This window comes from Lichenostomus cassidix, chromosome 1Aa, assembly GCF_008360975.1.
Source record: "Lichenostomus cassidix isolate B80296 chromosome 1Aa, HeHo_3.0, whole genome shotgun sequence".
In the NCBI taxonomy this organism is placed as follows: Eukaryota; Metazoa; Chordata; class Aves; order Passeriformes; family Meliphagidae; genus Lichenostomus; species Lichenostomus cassidix.
The window spans coordinates 10,578,767-10,598,653 of record NC_139480.1 but is presented as its reverse complement, the minus strand read 5'-3'; the positions used below and the strand labels follow the sequence as shown (position 1 = coordinate 10,598,653).

At 38.7% G+C, this 19,887-nt stretch overlaps 1 protein-coding gene across 1 annotated transcript in view; it reads left to right on the top strand.

Moving 5' to 3' along the window:
• Positions 1-678: 678 nt before the first annotated feature.
• The window catches only part of GNAI1 (G protein subunit alpha i1), a 32,812-nt gene continuing 13,603 nt past the window's right edge, over positions 679-19,887 (top strand). The window contains exons 1-3 of the mRNA XM_085083679.1: positions 679-1,162; positions 19,540-19,582; positions 19,661-19,802. Of these exons, the coding sequence (XP_084939805.1) occupies positions 1,045-1,162; positions 19,540-19,582; positions 19,661-19,802 (303 nt within the window). The 5' untranslated portion in view covers positions 679-1,044. The remainder of the gene's footprint in view (positions 1,163-19,539; positions 19,583-19,660; positions 19,803-19,887) is intronic.

Here is a 19,887-nt window from a genome sequence, read left to right as displayed (position 1 = left end):
GAGACGTGAGGTGGGATGGTTCGTTTGGCTTTGTATTCGTGGGCTAAAAGTACTGCTGACTGATCGGTCCAGGTAAGAGCCAGCCCTGCCGCTGCCCCTCCCGAGGGCCGGCGGGGCTGAACCCCGGGACGCTTCCTGAATGCGGGCAGCGGGAAGTAGCGGGAAGTAGCGGGATGCGGGGCCAGGGCGGGAGGGGACGAGGATCTGAGCTCCGTACCCTGCGGATATCGGCACAGCCCCGCCCGGCGCTCCCCCGCCCCGCCGAGCAGCGAAGCCTCCCGCGCGCGGAGCCGTTCAAATTCGACTCCTCAACGGCCGCCCCGCCCCGCCCCGCCCCGGCCGGCAGGTGCCCGGGGGCGTCACGACCCGCGCCGTTTCCCGCCCCGTTCGCGTTCCGCTCCAGCTGTGCCCCTTTTCCCGCTCCGTTCACGTCCCGCTCCCTCTGTGCCCCCGTTTCCCACCCCGTTCACGTTCCGATCCTGCCGTGCCCGCACTCTCAGCCCCATTCCCGTCCCGCTCCCGCTGCGCGCCCCCATCCCGCCCCCCGCCCCAAATCGCCCCGCCCGCCGCCCTGCGCACGCGCAGCCGCGCCCGCTGCTCTCCGCGCCGTGCACGCGCTCCCCGCGCCCCTCCTTTCTCCCTCCCGGCGTGGGCGGTGCGCGCGCGGTCGCGCGCCTCCGGCGGGGCGGGGGCGGTGCCGCGCGCAGCAGCCTGAGGGCCGGCGGCGGGAGCGGCGGGAGCGGCGGCCCCGGTGCGAGGCCTCGGTCCGTCCGCCCGCAGCCGCGCTGTCCCCGCTCCGCGCTCCCCCGGCCCAGCCTCCCCGCGCCTTCCCGTTCGCCGCCTCCCCTTCTGGCCGTGAGCGGAACCCGGCGCGCCGTACTCGCGACGCCGCTGCGCCCCAGGTGAGGGAGCGGGGGAAGGAGAGGGCGAGCGGGGAGCACTCGCTCCCTCTCCCTCCTCAGCGCCTCCCCGCCGCTCCCGGCGCCGAACCCCGCCGCTCCCTGCTTTTCTTCTCCCGGTGGAGCCCAACAGTCCGTTCCCAAGATGGGCTGCACTCTGAGCGCCGAGGACAAGGCGGCGGTGGAGAGGAGCAAAATGATCGACAGAAACCTGCGGGAGGACGGCGAGAAGGCGGCCAGGGAAGTGAAGCTGCTCCTCTTAGGTAAGGGATGCCGTGAGGGGAAGCTCCTCTTGAGGCAGCTCCCCCCCGAAGCTCTCTCGCCTCCCGAGGAGGGGCAGGTGCCCGCCGGGCTGGGCGGGGGGCGATGCTGCCCTCAAGACCCCGAGATACGTGCTGCGGCCTCTCAAAAGTTCTGGGGGTCGCGGGAGGCACAGCAGCTCCTTGCAGCAGGTGGGCGCCTCGGCTGCTTGAGGGATTAGAGGCAGCGCCCTGGGGAAGCGGCACGGCATGGTCTGTCCGGGCCCTGACTGCCATAGGACGGGGATAGGCGCCTGAAAGTTCTGACCTGGATCCTCTGTTCCTCTGTTGAAAGGAAGGAAATGTTACATTGGGCGATATTTTAATGTTTCTTGTAGACCCGAACATGTCCTAAACTGTTACTACGTGAGTAAAGTATAGAAAGTGTCAAAAGAACAAAAGACAAAGCACCGTTTAGCCTTTTGAATTGTTTTTTTTTGTTTTGTTATGGGTTTTTTTTTTTTTATTTTTTTGTTGTGGGTCTTGCTTATATTTCTGAGATTTGACAAGGGGAAGTATCACCTTGATGGAGGTACTGGATGTGTAATATAGTGACTCATAACGTGCGGTCGTGTCTTCGTGAGTTTTGCTCACAAGTACTTGAAGCTCGCCTTTTTTTGTGTTTTAAGATGTCCTTGTGCGTGAAGATAAGTAAGATAAGATTATTTTTAAAATTGCAAGAAAAAAGGAAACGAGGATTTTAATCAGAATACGTTTGTTCAGGACTGAAATTACTGTAGGTTGGGGACAGCTGAATGCTGCAAGATTTGCATTGAATTAATGTTTTAGGGAGTTTCGCAGTGTGTTTTGTGTAGCTAAACCAGACAGGATCTTTCTAATAGTGCGTTAAAATAGCTGTTGAGTTGCAGCTTCCCTCTCAGAGCTGACGTTCCAGGCAAACTTTTTAAATGACTGCGCAGTTTCTCACTCCCCTCGACATTGATTTTGCTCTCTTCACTACAAACGTAGTAGACCTCTTAAATAACTTTCTGTTGCTGAATTCTAAGATGGCTCCAGAAAGGGACAAAAGACTGAGCAACTTTCATTGTAGATGAAGAAATGAAACCTAGTGTGGAAAAACAAAGGTCCTAAAATGTGTTTATAGATTCAAAATTTTACTTGTGAGATAATCCAGAAACAAAAGCTTTAATTTGTTTTCTAGGAAGTGTTAGGTTTTGGGTTGGTACTGTGCCTACGCCTTTGGAATCCTCAGATTGTTGTATGGAAAGGTTTTCCTGTATGTGATAATAGTAATACTGCAGAAGATGTTGCTTCCTTTTTAAAAAGTGGCAAAGTAGTGCTTTATGTGTCTTCTGGCAAGGCATTTGAAAAAAATGTTCAGTGTTTTGCTGTTCTGTATGGACCTTGTAGTGCCTACAATTTGGTACTTGTTTTTGTATTTTTCATCATATTCCTTGGATGTAGATGAAGTCTGTTTAGAGATGATTTATTCTAATATGTATTTCGTCACTATTTTAATGCTCTTGCATAAAAAGCCCTATGTTACAAGCTTCAGTTTTATAAATTCTATGTTTCTAATGCTGAAAAGCCTTTCTGCTGGAATCTCATGAAATCTAAGAATATGGAACAAATGGTGAAATAGGTGTGGGCTCTCCTAGTGTGCTGAGCAGCAGCTTGCTTTCTCCTCTCCCCTCTCCCCTACTAAAAAGAGGTGTGAAGGCTGGCAGCCTGGCCTCTCCTCGGACCAGTGATTGTTTAACAAAGATTACCTAAATGTTTAGTGAACTCTGGATGAGGTTTTGTGCATACACCTTGGATGCAGGGATGTATTTCACTTGTTTTGGAATGAAAGGTTTTCTCTTCCTATTCCTTGCAAGTCTATCAGATGTCTTGAATGTGATGTGAATGCTTAATCTGATGGCAAAACTACTTAAAGTTACTTCCACTAGAGTCACTGTCTTCTCACCACTCACTTTCCCGATTCCTTGTTCAGCCCACATGTCATAGTTTATCATCTACTCTGTTGTACTCCTGCATCTATTTATGGATTTGTCCTGCTAAAAAGATACTGAAGTAAAAGGAAAATTACAAATTGTGGTCTGCTGCCAGGAAAATGCAATGTGTGATTGGCATCTGAAACACCTTGTTTATGTAGAAAAAGGTCATGTAGCTGTATACCTGTTATTATTATTGACCCAATAAATCAGGTTTATTCCAACATCTATAAAAATTGTATTTTTGTATGGTAACTAGAGAATCCTACTGAAGCTTGAGCTAGAATGCTCAATTGAGGGAAGATGTGTTAATAAAATCCATCTATTTCTAGACTGGAAATTTAATTTATTCCATTATATGCTTTTCTGAATTTTTTTTCTAAAACAGGAAAATGCAGCGATTTAATTGTGAGAGATGTGATATTGTTGTACTTGGACCATCACTGTGAACAAGATCACTGATCCATGTTAGATTTATATTTTATTGTCCTGTTTCTAGGAATAAGCAGATATATTTAATCTGTGCAAAATACTATTGAACTGGATTATCTAAGTTCTTTTATCATATCTATAAATTGGTTCATCACTTATTACATTTTAAATGCAGGTAATTTGGAATAAAAATACTGGATTCTAAATATTATCCATATATAGCTATTCTAACTTTGTAATTCTGTGCACTTCGGTGTGCTACCCCAACAGCAGGAGAACCATTCCTGGAAAATTTCTGAGAACCATCATTCTTAGAAGTAAGCTGAATTTGAGCTTATAGTTGGTAAGCCAGATGGAAAATGCTTGTTTTTACGTGGGATTTGACGATTTTATCTTTTAAAATCATTACATAAACAAGCTTATTTACTTTAATACTATTTTCTATCAATGTTTGACAAAGAAATACTTCAGTTTCATGAGAACTCAACGAAAAAATATAAGTGCAATATAGTATATTGGCCAACACTACAAGTTCAACATATAAAATATATACTTTTCATTAAGCACTTTAATGTTTATGACAAGGTAATGGTTCCTAAACTTCTGTGTCCCAACTGAAGTAATGTTTTCTTTTCTTGTATTTTCTGTTGCTGCTTTTTTTATAGACAAACTCATGCACTTAGTGTAAGATTTTTGAAAAGCAGTTTGTATTTTGGCTGGCTTCCAGGCAGAGAAAGAAGTAAACCCAAGTTGGTTTTTATTTTCATTGTTTCTTAACTTTTAATATTCAACAAATAAAAATTCTAGTGATGCTTGCGGAGTGAATGTAATTCTGCTCATGGTGGGAGGTGGTGATTCTGAGTGACCGATTTGTGTGCTGCATTAATAGACATGTGATCCCAGTCAGGTGTGCATCTGCAAGTGCATTTCTGTTGAATTGGCTGGAGCACTAAGGCTGAATTTATGTCAACGGCAGGAGAGCAGGCAGTACTTCATTTAGTAGAGTGCCTTCTGGTATGAGGTTAACTCATCAGGTTTTATGAATACATGTAAATTGGCACCATGTGTTTACAGCATTAGCACTTTGTCTTATGAATTATCTCATTCTTCACCTAATACAGCAAATTTGGTGTTAAGGTTCTTTGTATCTTGAATGAAAAAGGCAATAGATATATCTTAAACATTCTTTAGGAGTGGGTCCTGGGATCCAGGAGGTCACAGGCCATGTATTTGACAGCTGTAATTGTCTGTTCTCCTTTCTGGATAATCACGGCTGTAGATTTAAGTTCAATGGATACCTTCACCTCATGACCAGCAGAGCCACTTTTCATATTTCTGAATAGATCCTTGTGATTCATACTGGAACATGTGCATGTCATGTTCTTAAAGATAAGTGACATTTAACTTAAGGCAATACTGCATTTTATCTTTTCCATTGCAGTTTCCTGTTCCTTAAGATGGTAACTAGAACATTTCTATTTAGTTGTTTTTCTAACTCTTAACATCTCAGGCATCTTTTTCTGTCTGCTTTTCTTTTGTTACAGACCTGTGTCTTTCTGTCTGCTCCTGCTGCATACTCATCTTTTCAGCAGCATGATTCTCACATTGCTTGGCAGTACCTGGCTTCCTCCAGTCCTCATTGCACATTGTACTGAAAAAATACATTTGTTCTGTTTGTGCCATTACTTCTCTTGCCTTTCCTCCAGAGTATCATCTTTCTCCACACTTGGAGACAAGAAAGACTTTAGAAGTCTGAACTTAAGGAAGCTCTCAAAAAAGCCTTTTTCTCACAAACAAGTATTGCACATTTCAGAAATGTTGACCTCGCCTTCATAAATTATGCCAGTCTAGTCTAAAACATTTCTAACAAAATATTTCCTGTCATGCCTTCAGAGACAGCTATCTGCAGATATTTACAAAGTTCACCTCTTATTTAGAAGCTGATTTGTGAAACCTAAAAGAAGTGTTTAATGTTTGATTTTGATTTTTCTGGTTGTTGGTCTTGTCTGTGTTAGCGTGAACACCCCCACCCCCCATTTCTGCCTGTCTGCTTAGATTTAGCAGGAGTTCTAAACTAGGAGCTCTCTTGCATTTTAATATGATACAATTGGACTGCCAATCAGGATGTTATTTATGTAGAATTACTAGATTCTCATAGTGTAATAATCCCCCTTGCTTTTGTGAAAGGAGACTCAGGGGTGTGCAGAAAACACAGCCATTCAGTTATGGTTCTGTTTGTGTAATTGCAGTTTGGGTTCTTTTAGGTTTGTCTCCTTCTACTTGAATGTTGGTATAAAAATTTACAATGTCATAATAACAGTCTTTAGTGTGTGTATTGATTTCAGTACAAATTGTCTTTAGTGATTTCAGGTCTTCTGTTGCATTATTGTGTTGCTTCTTTTTGGAAATTACTTTGTAATCTCTCTATCATTGTATCATGGTTTTAGTTCTTTACCATTCTTAAGACAAAATTTACTTGAGTACATATTGTTTTAGGGAGGGCTAAAGAGAAACTGCGTTATGTGCTATTTTATGATACCAGTAGTGGTGACTTTGCTTTTTTAAAATCTTGATTAAAAAGTCTAGTTATGGATACATAAAAATTAATTATCTGTTGTACCAGGTATTAAGAGTTTGGGGTGTTTTTATGTTTTAAGAATTAGAAAACAGTTTAAACTTAAGAAATGGCTTTTCTTCAACTTTTCTTTCAAAAACAAAGCTGGTTTTTTTGTTGTTTTTTTTTTCATCTGCCAAATTGGAGGCTGTAGTAAGGTACTTTTTGGTAAGTTGTCCGCTGCCAGCATCAGTGGTACCTCAAGACTGCTCCTAAATTCTGTAATATGCTATGATGTAATTAGTGTCCTCCTACTTTTTTCTGACAGCACAGTTTATTGTATCATTGTCATATATGACAGTTTATTGTGTCCTATAGATTATATTACCAAAATGATTATGTATTTCAGCTAACCTCCTTTTGTGAAGTTATTTTTAACTCTCATCAGAACTAGAGTTTACAGTATATCTCCCTGCATAGTTGTGTTGGCACAACTTGAATTTGGGACTCGGTGCTACAGTTAGGCTGTAGTGATTTATATACTCATATTGCCAAAGTAGGTTGTTCTTTTGCTGCCACATTTTACCCTCTAGTTGTTTTGGTACTCTGAGAAGGACTAATTGAGTAGCCAGCATATCCTAAAGTCCGGCTAAATAATTTGAAACCAAGCCATGAGTCTGGCTTAAAGGGCATAAAATTCTGAAGTCAGTTTTGCTGTCTAGCCTGATGGATGTCTGCAGTGTTTCCTGTAACATGCTATCTGGCAAATGTTGTGGTACAAACGTGGATGTACAAAACAGGTATTTAAGATGTTCTGTTAAGTGTGAGTTTTGTGGCTTTTTTGCCATGGAAACACTGAAATAAAGATCTGAACTGACTTGATAATTAGCTATTAAAAGTTTTGGGGTTTTTTCCCAGGACAAGTGTAGGAGAACCTGTATTAATGAAAACTTCCTATTCTGGGGGTGAATCTTAGTCATTGTCCAGCTTTTACTGTTTATTACAGGTTTACTGTTCTGTTTATTCCCCTTGTTTGCTCAGTGCCATACTGTTACCTCAGACTTCATGTAAATTACAGAATTAGTCTGTAAATGGAACTTCTTTGGCTTTACATGAGAGATTTTGTATCCACAAAGTATTGAAGTTGGTACAGTATGTAGAGCAGTTGAAAAATTCAGAACTTTGAACTTCTGAGAGTGAAAAGTTTAGAGTGCACTGTTGGGAAAAATCCAACTTTTGAAGTGGCTTAACTTAGTGACATTTCTGAGTGGAAGAATAATTAAGATTTTGAACTTAGACTGTTAGGACAAAAATAAACTGGTTTTGCTGAGTCTCTTCAGTGTACCAGGAATTTCTTCTGCTGTGAGAACTGAACTCCTCTTTTCTTAATAGAAAACGTTTTGTTCTCCTTGACTATCAAGTAGAAGCAGACTAGACAAAATAAGATTTCTTAGTAAGGATGGGAAGTAAAGGAGTGATTTTGTGGACTAATTACCAATGGTTGTGTCTGCTCTTAGTTCTTTCACAGTATAGGTGTAAGAAGTATTAGAGTTGGAGACCTGGAAGATGTTTCCCATTATCATGGCTTTGCACTGAGAGTTTGTAAAACTGTGGAGCCAACTTCAAGGTCTCTGGAGTTATCTATAGCTTAAAGCTTGTAGGCCTAGGTATCACCTCGAGTCACAGATACCCATGTGCACCAATCCTTGATTTGGAAGTATGTTACCTGTTGAGGTTAGATTTTGACTTTGTTTCATTTAGGTTTAATTGCTGGCTACCCCTTCCCTTGAAATGTATTTCTGTGTTATTTTTTGAGTTACTCTTGGTATAATTCTTTCAGGATCTCAGCTGATGGGGCTAATTGCCATAAAACAGTTAAGAACCAATTCTTTAAATAAGGGACTTGTAAACATGTGATAAGCAAGTAGATTCTTGTTAAACATGTGATAAGCAAGTAAATTGGTTTTCTGGCTTTGGTAATTGAAGGGTCATTGAAGCTTTAAATAAGACCACTTCTGGTATGTTTTGGTAGCAACTTGATAATCAAGTTGCTGTGTTGACTTACAGATGTATACATTACATATATATTACATTACATATATGTATACATTACATTATATGTAATGTATACATATATGTATACATTATTTATATTACATATATGTATACACCCATGTAAGCATACATTGCAGATGTATGCTTATATGGGTGCTCTGTATTTATATTTACCGATACATGTAAACTTCAATATTGTATGTACCTATAAAATTGATACTGAAATTAGAAATTACTTTCTGTGAAGCAACTTGGAATCAACACCATTCAAATATACTGTACTTCAACTTCTGATACACGGTACCTCATTACATTTCTAAGAAGAATGTATGAAAAAGTAGCGTTGCCTTTGTAGTGAGTAATATACTTAGTGAAGATACCTGATTAAATCTTTAGTGGAATATAACAGTATCTAGGCAACCAGGATGGACAGGAAGTCTTTACAATCATTGCCCTAAGCAGATTGCTTTTATAGAAGTAATCAATGTACTGTAATGAAAATTCTTGTTGAAACTGTGAAGCAGGTTTATAATTAATATTGTCTAGAATTTAATATGACCTATTTCTTAAAATGAAAATACTGTTGTAATCAAATGGCTACCTGTAATCCCATCTTTCTTTTTGCAAAGTTGATGAAATAATTTTTGTATACAACTTGTGGGGTTTTTTACATGGATGAAGCTATTGTAGTTGTTTGCATCATAATACACGTTTTTATCAATCACAGTTGTACGGACATTCTGTATCTCTGGGACTTTCTTAATAGTTTCCAGTAAAACTCAAGAGGTTCTTGCGTACTTTCTAAATCTGTATTGGAATTCTGGAAGTACACAGTGGATGGTGTCTTACAAGAAGCAGAGCTATTCTAGAAGCTCTGTCTTGGTAAAAAGGAGAGTGCTCTTGCAGCATCTGGCTGAATGGCTTTGCCTTCTCCCTGTCATTTTTAAATGCTTAATTCAGTTTTTTGCTGTTTAAGTAGTCAGACTGGCTGGCTTGATTGGACTTACTTTGCTGCTAGAGTGGTCAATTCAACTGGTATTTCGTAATGATCTGATGAGGACCTGACTAAAAGCGTGATGAGAAGCAGAGATATGTACTGTATGCAGGTGGAGGGGAAAATGGGTGCAGAATAGGATGCTTTCAATTTCTGTATTTCTGTGTCACAGTTCACTGTGGAATTGGATTAGGAATAATGTGAAATCGTGTTCACCTGCAAGGTGCACTTGGTAGACATGTTAAACTCTATACAAAACCCACTTTTTTAATACTTCATTGCTGCAATAGGAGATAGAGCCAGTCTGCCTTGAGGAATGTGCTGATTGCAAGTCAGAGGTAGGAGTTTCTTTTCATTCCAAATCCAGGGAGTCTCAGATGTGTGCTTCCTCATGCTCTTCTGTTTTGAAGATTGTAGGCTTGACTAGGTAGAATCCCCCTCTACCTAGCACTTGGTGAAGAATGCAGGATAGTAGTGGGCAAGAAGTACCTCTGCCAGCCCAGTTGTCCAAACAGTAGAGAATGGAGGCAACAGTAAAGTTGTAGCAATATTAAAATAGAATACAGTGTGAATGTAGTACTGGAATACAATTTTAAAACTTTCTATTACTGGAGATATGGGTCTTGCAATTAAAAAAATATCGCGTCAACCAGACAATTGTTTTGAGTATTTATAGATTTTATTTAATGAAATGTTGTTTTGAATTCTTATTGGTTTCAGGTCTACCAGTAATGTTTTATAAAGTGGTAGACTGAGCGTAAGTTGCTAATCTTTTCATTGAAGTGTTGTCTGTATTCTTGATGCATTAAATATTTCTTGAAGCATTTTGAAAGTGGATTTCTCAGCTGTAAGCAGATCCTTAATAAATCTGGTAAACTCTTGGCAAAACTGTTATATACTTTCTAAAGCATATAATGCTTAAGCATAAAGCTCTTAAATCACTGACAGGGATTCCTTCTAATATGCTTTAGGGCCACAGTGTTAGCAAGCAAAGGCTGTCATCTAATTCCTAGATGAGGGACTATTTACATTATTTTCTCTATCTGCTGTTCTAGAACATAGAAGCATTTGGGGTTACGTTAGATCAGCCTTTGATTACATATTTGAGGCCTAACAGGCTGCTATGTATGTAGGTGTCTGTCTTTTTCCTTGCTTCTGGGATTATTGGGTGCAACTGTCTCTTGGAAGAGGTTGAAATTTTTATGTACTTTAAAGCTGTCTCAGTTTAATATGAGACTGGTTAAATACAAATTCTATTTAAGCAACAAGCCAAAAAAGCCAGATTTTTTTCAAAGTACTTTTCGCCCTGCTTGAGGGTAGTTTTTTATGCAAAATGCATGTGCATGTAAGAAAAAATATAATTGACTATGCTCATGAATTTTCTTTCTTGCTTCAAATACAAATAGGAGTTTTGAAAATGTTTGTATTTGAAAAAGATAATTTATTGATATCTAGGATATTTTTACATTTTAATCTCTCTCAGCTTAAGTCCATATAGGTTCTGGTGGAGTTGAAGACATTGCAGTGAATTTAGCTCAATTATTAGTGTGCTTATTCTCCTTGTTTTTGTAGGTCTTAGTCCTTGAGCTACAGGATGAAAACACTGTTAACTTAGGTGTGGATGAATACTGAAAATTTACATGAACTGAAGCTTATTGCTTTGTTTCTACAGTAGTGGGACAACCTTTAGTGTAATTGCATTTGCCTTGGTATAAACTTCAACAGTACTCATTTATCACATTTGCAAATAAGGCCTTGGTGTTTCGTGACAAGCAGAGCTTTGAATAAATTCAGTTGAGATTTACATGAGATATCTTTTTCCTATTTTGGTAGAAATGCACACACAGTTTTCTGGTTGTCCCATCTCTTTGTACGGTTACATAGTAATATGACGTAGCTGGGACAGTAGGTTCTGTCAAAATTGTACATAAAACAACAGTAGTGTTGTTCTGAATTGGAAGCAGAGCCTGCAGTGAAGATATGCTCTTAATTCCAAGTTCTTTTGTTGTATCTCTCTGCCAGAACAATCTGCATAAAATATGCCTTTGTTGCAGTGGGGAATTTTTTATAATGCATTTTTGATTGTGATTAATGATAGCGTGCTTAGTAAATTTGCTCTGGTATCTCTGAACCTGCCACCTTTGCACATTGTATTTATAGCGTGGTGCACAGTAAAAGGCAAACCACACTAACGAGAGCAATGTCAGGGGACTCTGGATTTCTAGAGGTTTATTAGATATATATATTTGGAAGTCTGTATGGGGCATGCTGTGCTCCGTTGGCAGAAATTGATGGTGACTCTCTTGGTAAACATTGTAAGAGTAAAGGAGATGGTTCTTTCTGTAGGAGCAGTTAGCCTTTATCTCCTGGATTGGGCTCATACACAATAACCACTCAAACTCATGTTGAAAAAGGTCTTCAATCAAGTTCTTTTATACTGTAATTTTTAATTATGCAGTGATTGTTTCTGAGCATACTGCTTTGTATGGAAGAAGAAAGCCCCTTTTATTTTTTTTAAGTAGCAAATTTAAATCTTATTTCAATTTTGTAGCGGAGATCAGTTTTTTGCTATATTGAAGTTCCATTTGAAATACTAACAAGTTTTTGGACTTCAAATTTTGAGGAGATTCCCAAGTATTTTAGACAATAGAAGGAATGCTGGCCTTTGATACATTTAAGTAGCCAACTGCTGATCTTATCAAGCTGTTGTCAGTATTGACATCCTAGATCAACCTGGAGCCACAAATGTGTAGCTGCTGGTGGTGTGGTATGTAGTTGCTGGGCAGCAAGCATGATTACTAAGTGGTTTTCATCTCCAAATTTGCATTAGCTCCTGTGTTTAATTTCTTGCATAAGTAAGACATTTATTTCCAAACCTTTGTGTCTCAGCATGTCACAGTCCTGCTGGGTTTGGCACTTCACATGAAGGAAGCTGTGCCTATATCTTAATTGAAGGAAAAACTGCAATGGTGCTGTCCCTGTCTAAGGCAATATTACTGGTGTTTAACAGATCTCCTGTACATTCTGAACAAACATCTTTTTGAAGTAGATTCAATTCCAAGGTGCTGTATTTCCTTTTGAATGTTTCACAAAGTTTTTGCAATAAGACACTGGGGATTGTACTGGTGCTCTCCTTTAGAGACAATAAGTCCTGATACAGTTGTGATATAAATGATACACATAATGATAAAAGGGTTCATACTATGTAGCAGTAGCAGCAGCTAGTAATTTGAAACAGCTGAGGAATATAGGAATGTTTTTGAAGAGCTAGATAGAATTCAAAAGTTGCATGCATTTAATTTTGTGTGGTACATAAAATTGCACATAATTTCTGCTAAGGTGTCTGCTCATCACATGATGAGTTCTAAGCAAAAAGAACTTTTCATAAAACTTCTGTCATAAAAAGATATGAGGCACTAATTGAAAATTACAGGTAGCTCAAAACTCGATTTATACTGCTAAAGATAAAGATATGAATAGAAGATACTTTAAGGTTTGCAGTATGGAGTCTGTGCCCTCCTTGTTTCACCATAAGCATTATTTTTAGAATTCATTGGGTTCCCGAGGTTATACTGAATATAAACCCATACCTTCTCCTTGTTGTTTTGGTACTAAACCAGTTAATACTGTCTTTATCACCAGCTTATGTGTTTGCTCTAGTAATAGCCTAGGTATTTAAGGAACTCAGAGCAGTCTATTAGACATCTAGACCTGAATAAACATACAGGATTCTACCACGAGTTAATACTTGATTGCTTCTTGAGGTAACATTTTATCTTAGCAGTTTTCTTAAATGATGTTTTATGTATAATACATTGACTATTTTATTGTAGACTGTTGATTTCAAACATGTACTAAGAGCAATACGGAAGACCTAGGAAAGGAATAATTAGTTGTAATTAATTCTTGATTTGTTAGGGAATTTACAAAAGTGACAGTGGCATATGGGTGTACATGATGCTGCTTCTGTAGGACTAAGAATGCAGCTACTGAAACCTTGAGAATTATCTCAGATCTTTTATCTGAGTCAGTGCCATAATTTTAGAATCTGTCACTTCTCTGGTTTGAACCGATGATGTAATCTGGGATTCACACTCTATTACTACATGGCTAAATTACTGAAATATTTTCTGACAGATACTAATCATACAGATTCTTAGTTTGTTGAAAGTTGTCTGGCACATTCAAATTCCAGTAGCTGTGGAAATTCCAAGACTAATGCCACCTTAGAAGTAATGAGTACTATCTACTTTTGGTTGACCATAGGAAAACAGTTGAGAAGGGGAAAAGGGACATAAACTGCTGGGGCCAGAATTAGAAGAATACCAGGTGGTGGTAGATAACTCTTACTGCTGGGTGGCTTCAAAAGTGTGGGGTTAAAAATTTTTAAAAAATGGAGGCAGGTAGAGCAGCATGGGTGTCAGAGAATGTTTCACTTGGTGTTCAGCCCGTCTGGTGTGTGTTGTGGCAGTTTCCACTGTGGATTTCTTGTACTAGCATTGATGTATTTTGAACATAGTAACACTGATTAGCAGCTTGCATTCCAATTTAAATCTCATGTCTGGTAATGTGTCATGAGGTGATAAATTTAAAAGATTACAAGCTACAATGCCATGTGTTTTTATAAGAGATTGCTGACCCCATAGCAGAAGGAGTAGAAATCACTGGGTGTTTAGCTTGTGTTGTCACCAGTGGCAGCTGGGAAACAGTCACCATTCAGCTTGTGCCTTCTACTGTGAAATACTAGTGTCTGACAGAATTGGATAGGAAAGTTGTGGGGAGAGGACTTTATAGTACCTGAATCCAAAAATTTACAAGTCAATGTGTTTTTTAAATTTCACATGTATCTTAAGTTAATCTGGTCTAAGTGTCCTGTTCTACAGGCTGAAAAGCTGGCAAACATCTGTTGAAAGTTTTAAATTAATTACTCTTGCCCATACTTGAACTCTCTTCTAGCAGCATACAAGGCTGTTCCACTTCTTTGTGGGTTCTGTTCCTTTGTCTGACTTATTTGGTGTTATTTCCAGCCAGCCCAATTTTTTCTCTTTAGTTTTTATCTAACTCCTAAGTTATTTTAATTTACTCTGCATTTTCTTTTCTGTGTTAGTGTTACAAGGAGTATATTTATTCTATTAGAAATAGTTGTACTTGACAGTTGGTTTTCTGCTAAGAGGGGTACTGTGAACTGGAAGTTTGCATTGCTTTTTACTTTGGTATTTTATTAGTTTCTTCAGTAACCAATTAGCAAATGTGTCACAAGTTAGAAATGTTGCTGTTAAGATTTCAGCCCTTCCAAGCAGCGGTTTTGGTACTTGGGTGCATAAAACATTTGTTCCAGAAATTTGTAGTTCTGGAATGCTTGCTATGTAGGCAGTGTGTGGGATAATAAATCATGAGACACTCTGAGTAGTTTAAAGTAACATTTTTGCTTACCTGTTAATTTTAATGAAATTACTAAATGCTTCAATTCTTTTTAAACACAGACTTGCTCCATTTGGAAAGAATATTCAATTTGTCTAAGATGGTGCTTGCTACAATTTCATAGTAATGAGTTGTAGGGTGATAAAATCATTTAGGTTGTAAAAGAACTTTATGATCAAGTCTACCCTTATCTTTTTAATTTTTTTTCCCCTGTAATGGACCAAGTCACAGTTCGGAGAATCAAATATTGCTTTGTCTGTTTCTAAAATTTATATGAGCTCTGCGTGTCTTACTTAGTTCCTTCAGAGGGAAGATTCAGTGAGACTGATCTGTTAAATGGTTTTTGGTTTTTTTGAACATGAAGATGCTTTGATTTTTTTCTATTTCCAAAGTTGAAAGATAAATCATAATACAAGCTTAGTCACTCTTATTTAGCTGAGTGTCAGATTCACCGTGCTGTGGATTGTACGGTAGGGTTAGTCACAGGCCTGGGTTTATGTGCTGGCTCTGAATTCATGGAGTGCTGTCAGGATTCACGCTGGATCCAGGTAAATGACTGCTCTGGATAGCACAATACCACCTGTGAAATATTGACAAGTGAAGGTAGAGCCTGAGTATTACACTTTGATGCAGAAGACCCTTTAGATTATAGTAGAATCAATGGGGAAAATATGAAATTTTGCTATTTAAGTTGGATGTCCTTTGCTGCCATACTTTAGCAGTCTGCATAATGAAGCGTAATGATCTACCTCCTTTCTGGCAAGCAAGTGTAGGAAGCATATTAGATTTAGTTGAAGTTATATTCTTACTCAACCATGTGAACAAAATTTTAGATTTCTTTACTTTAAATTAGATTTTTGTAGGATATGTTGCCCTCTTTTTGAGGAGCACATGAAGTACATAAAGTGTGCAAGAGAGAGGAAAGTACTAATTAGTTGTTAAAACTTGCATTAATGTAATGACCTAAGAGTTAACTTAGACTTTCATTTAAAAGTAAGCAAACAAAAAATGCGTGCTATTCTTTTAAATTTAGGAATTGTATGATAATAGTCTAAGCAGAACTGTTATGTTTTATTAATAATACTTTTGCTATAAATAAATAGTAACAGAGCCAGTGAGACTGTTCAAATTGACAGTAGTGACCTGAAATCAAGTATTATACTTAAATAGCAAGCAATAAATAGCATCCTTTACTAGATGATTGAGGAATATACAATCAAGTCTGTCTAAATTTAGGTAGTGTTTGGTTGTGACAGTATAGCTAGCTCTGACATTTTATATGCAGCTGTCACATGTAATATTTAATACTGCTTGCTCCTGTGTAAACTTTCTAACCCAGAGTTACTTCTCATTTTGCTGTGTGGGAAACTTATTTACACTGAGATAATGGAGGAAAATTTACCAAGTGTATCTGTCAGAACACTTGGCAGAGTTCTGCATTCAGGAGTGCAAAAATAATGAATTTCCTTTTGGTATGGGACAGTGAGTAAGGTGAAATTTTCCCATCTACTTTGCAAAGATTATTAGGAATGCTGCTGTGCAGTTAAAAGAAAAACCCAAACCAAACACAACCATTTCTGTTTTCCATTAAATGACATATGGGAAGGCACCTTCCAGGAACTCACTATTGATGTTAGGTATTCTGTAATAAGGAACTTAATTATTCTTTATGTGTATTATGGGTGTTTGTGGTTATGTTACTGAGAATACTTTTATGATAATTGTAGGTATTTCGTACATGTGATTTCTAACACCATAGAGAAACATGCATATCTGACTTACAAAATGGAGTAGAAAGTGTAAGACAAAAATTAAATGTTTATACTGTAACTAGCCCTGACACTGACATTATTCTTGGTTAGTCAAATGTGATAAACTTTTAACAAAACATTTTATGAGGTTATGTAAATTATATGCTGTAGTATATTTCTTAATATCTCCAAAATGGCTTGTGAATGCAGGGGATATACCATCTTCACATTATTTGAATAAAAACATTAATCCAAAGCAAATTATAGTAGCTTTATTAATAAAGCTAATCTTTAAACTTTTGTCAACTATTTGTGCTTAAATGCATAATTAGCTATTTTGAGATTGTTAGTTTTGTTTATAAATGCTTCAGGTGTCTAAATAACCAATTACTTTTGTACTGGTGTTTCTGTTTTCTTTTATATTAATGTACTTCCTTGGCAGTTTAGAGTCTTAAGAACTGTTGCTACTCTATAAAGAAACTTGCAGATTTACAAAAAAGTCTTTTGCTTGGTCATGATCTAAAGATGGCATTAAGTAACCTAGATTGATGCTGACAGGGCTTGGCTAACTTAACTCTGAGCTCAGTGGTTCCTCTTGGTGCCAGCAGTCGTTCTCTGGTGTTGGAGGAAGAAAAGTGTAGCCACCTCAGTAGCTGTGCTGGCGAGGAGGTGGGACAGCTTTTGACAGCCGGTCTTAAATCAGGCTGAGCCTCTCTTGAAACTATGTATTCGGTTTAATAAGAGGAATATCCAAAAGCATACAGTATACAAGTATAGAAATATTCTGTTATACAGAAATTAAATAATTAGTTGGAAGAAACCTTTAGATGTCATCTGGTTTAGCCCTTGGCTCAAAGTCAGGCTAACATCAAAATAGATAAGGTCACTCAGAGCCTTGTCCAGTTGAAACTTGAAGATCTCCAAAACTGAGTTTCTGTTTCCTCTATGTGCAGTAAAACCTCTTCCATGGAATAGGTTCCCTGCACCCACCTCTTTTATATCTCTGTGAAATTGCCTGTGCTAGAGGTTCTTGATTGCCTCACATCTTTTTGTTGTATAGGTATGACAAATTTACTTCTGCTTTAAGCTGTCTTAAGCTTGAGAGGACAGAAACTGTACAGACATACAACCTTCTTCACTACCCCAATCTTTCTAGGATTAAAAAGCCCAGTTCCTTGTAGCTTTTCCTTGAATGTCATATGCCCTCTAAACAACTAAGTGACCCTCAGCTGGTTTTTGTCTAGTTTATCAATATCTCATTTACTGGGTGCTGAGGAGGAGAACTGTATACAGTATGAAGATACAGCTTAATCAACGCTGACTGCTGGGGAAGAACAGTGTCCTTTGACTCATCTGCACTTTTGCCAGTGCAGCAGTGGAAGCTGCTGGCTAGGATCAACCCAAACACCCACACAGCTGTGTGATCAGTGTCTTCTCCCTTCGGATAAGGAAAAAACAGAAGGAAGGCAAGAAGACTTATGGATCAAGATAATGATGTTTTAATAGGGAAAGCCACAGCTTGCACACAGTAGCAAAGCAAAAAGAATTCCCTTCTTCCTTCTCCCTGGGAGGCAGGTGTTTGGCCATTTCCTGGAAAGCATGGCCTTGGCATGCGTAATGCTTGTGTGGAAAGAATCATAGAATTTTTGCATGATTGTTCCTTCACCCATCAGTCCCAAATCTGATGTATTGGATGTGTTACACTGTGCCACTTGCAGGACTTCACAATTGTCTCTGTTCAGTGTTGTGAGATTTCTGTCAGCTCAGTCTTCTAGCATGTTGCAGACCTTCTGAATAGCACCTCTGTTTTCTAACACTGTGACCACTTCCTGGCCTCTGAGACTGATGTTAGCTGCAAACTTGATGTTTGAGCATTTTACATTCACTGTCAGGTCATTGGTGAAAATGCTAAACTACATTAGCCCAGTGGCATCTCCTGGAGTCTGCCTACATGCCTTCCAATTTTCAAACCATTGACACAAGCCTTTAAAGGTGGCTGTCTAGGCAGATTTTCTGACAGCAGAAGTTTTTACTTATCCAGCTTGGGACAAGGGATGCTGTGGGAGGTGGCATCAGAAGCCTTATTAGAGTCAAACTAAATTCTCTCTATTAGTGTCCTTCACCCTCAAACCCTCCTGTTTCCTCAAGAAAACTTAAGTGTAGTTTGTACTTTTGCTGTTTGCCCATGTTGGCAATTCTCAATAACCTTTATTTTGTCCAAGATGAGGTTGACTGTCATGCTTCAGGTTCTCTTTCTTGCCCCTTTTTTGGAGATTAGTAAGTGTAGCCTTTTAGCAATGCCTTTCTGTGGTCAGGGTTTTCTTTGGTTATACTGGAATCGTACTGTGAGTGATCTCTTTGCATTAGAAATACCTGTAGACTGTATGAAGATTATACTCTCTTCTGCAAAGTTATATTGAGAAAGAGGAGCCGTAAGAGGGAGAATTCAGCACTAGCCACAGGCAAACTGGGAGTGTGCCATCTAAAGGGATTAGACCACAGCTCTAAGAGTTTGATGTATCTTTTAAAGAAGCAGACTAAAGATAGATTGTTGAGACAGCAAAAACTGCATTTGTTCTCTGTCTGTTGACAGAGATACTGTTTTTCTAAGCTTTGTATTTTAACATAGCTTTTTGTTGTTTTTAAGCACCAAAAATGGTATCAGGTTGACTAGCAAACCTCATGCCATCTGTTCTAACAAAAAGTAGGCTGACTGTTGGTTTATTCATGCAAGGCTCAAAAGAGGGTTACAAGCACTAAAGCCTTGAAGAGTTTTAAGGTGTTCATTTGCAACATGGAAGACCATTAATACAGTGTAAAGAATGGATTTTGGTTAGGTTTTGATTAAAAAGGCAGTTAGAGGAATTGAGCTTCCCCCCTTTGAAGCTGAGCGACTTATCATCTGTTTGCATTAGGAACACCAGCAGACTGTGTAAAGATTATGCTCACTACTGCAAAAAGAAAATACTTTCTAGAGCTGAACGATTTGTTCTTAAAGTGGCTTGATTTTGAAATTTCCAGCTGAAGATGCGTTTTTTTTATATTGAGAATCAGTTTGTAACATGTTCTTTTACCTGTTGAAGGTTTTTGTATTGGTTAGATATGTGAAGTGTCTAAAAGAAAATTTATTTTCAAAGATTAGTAGAAGTCTAATGAATTTTCACACATTTATTTTTCAGGAGCTGGTGAATCGGGGAAAAGCACAATTGTCAAGCAAATGAAGTAAGTGTGGTAAAATACTTTGATAGTGAAATATTTTAAAATTTGAATAGAGAATTAAATTTTTATTTTCTTCCATAGGATTATTCATGAAGCTGGTTATTCAGAAGAAGAATGTAAACAGTACAAAGCTGTTGTCTACAGTAACACCATTCAGTCCATTATTGCTATCATTAGAGCAATGGGGAGGTTGAAGATAGACTTTGGTGATCCAATCAGGGCTGTGAGTATTGAAGTACACACACACATACAGCTGAAATATCCATACTATCTCCTTCAGAAATATTTGTCAGATATAAAGTTTGAAA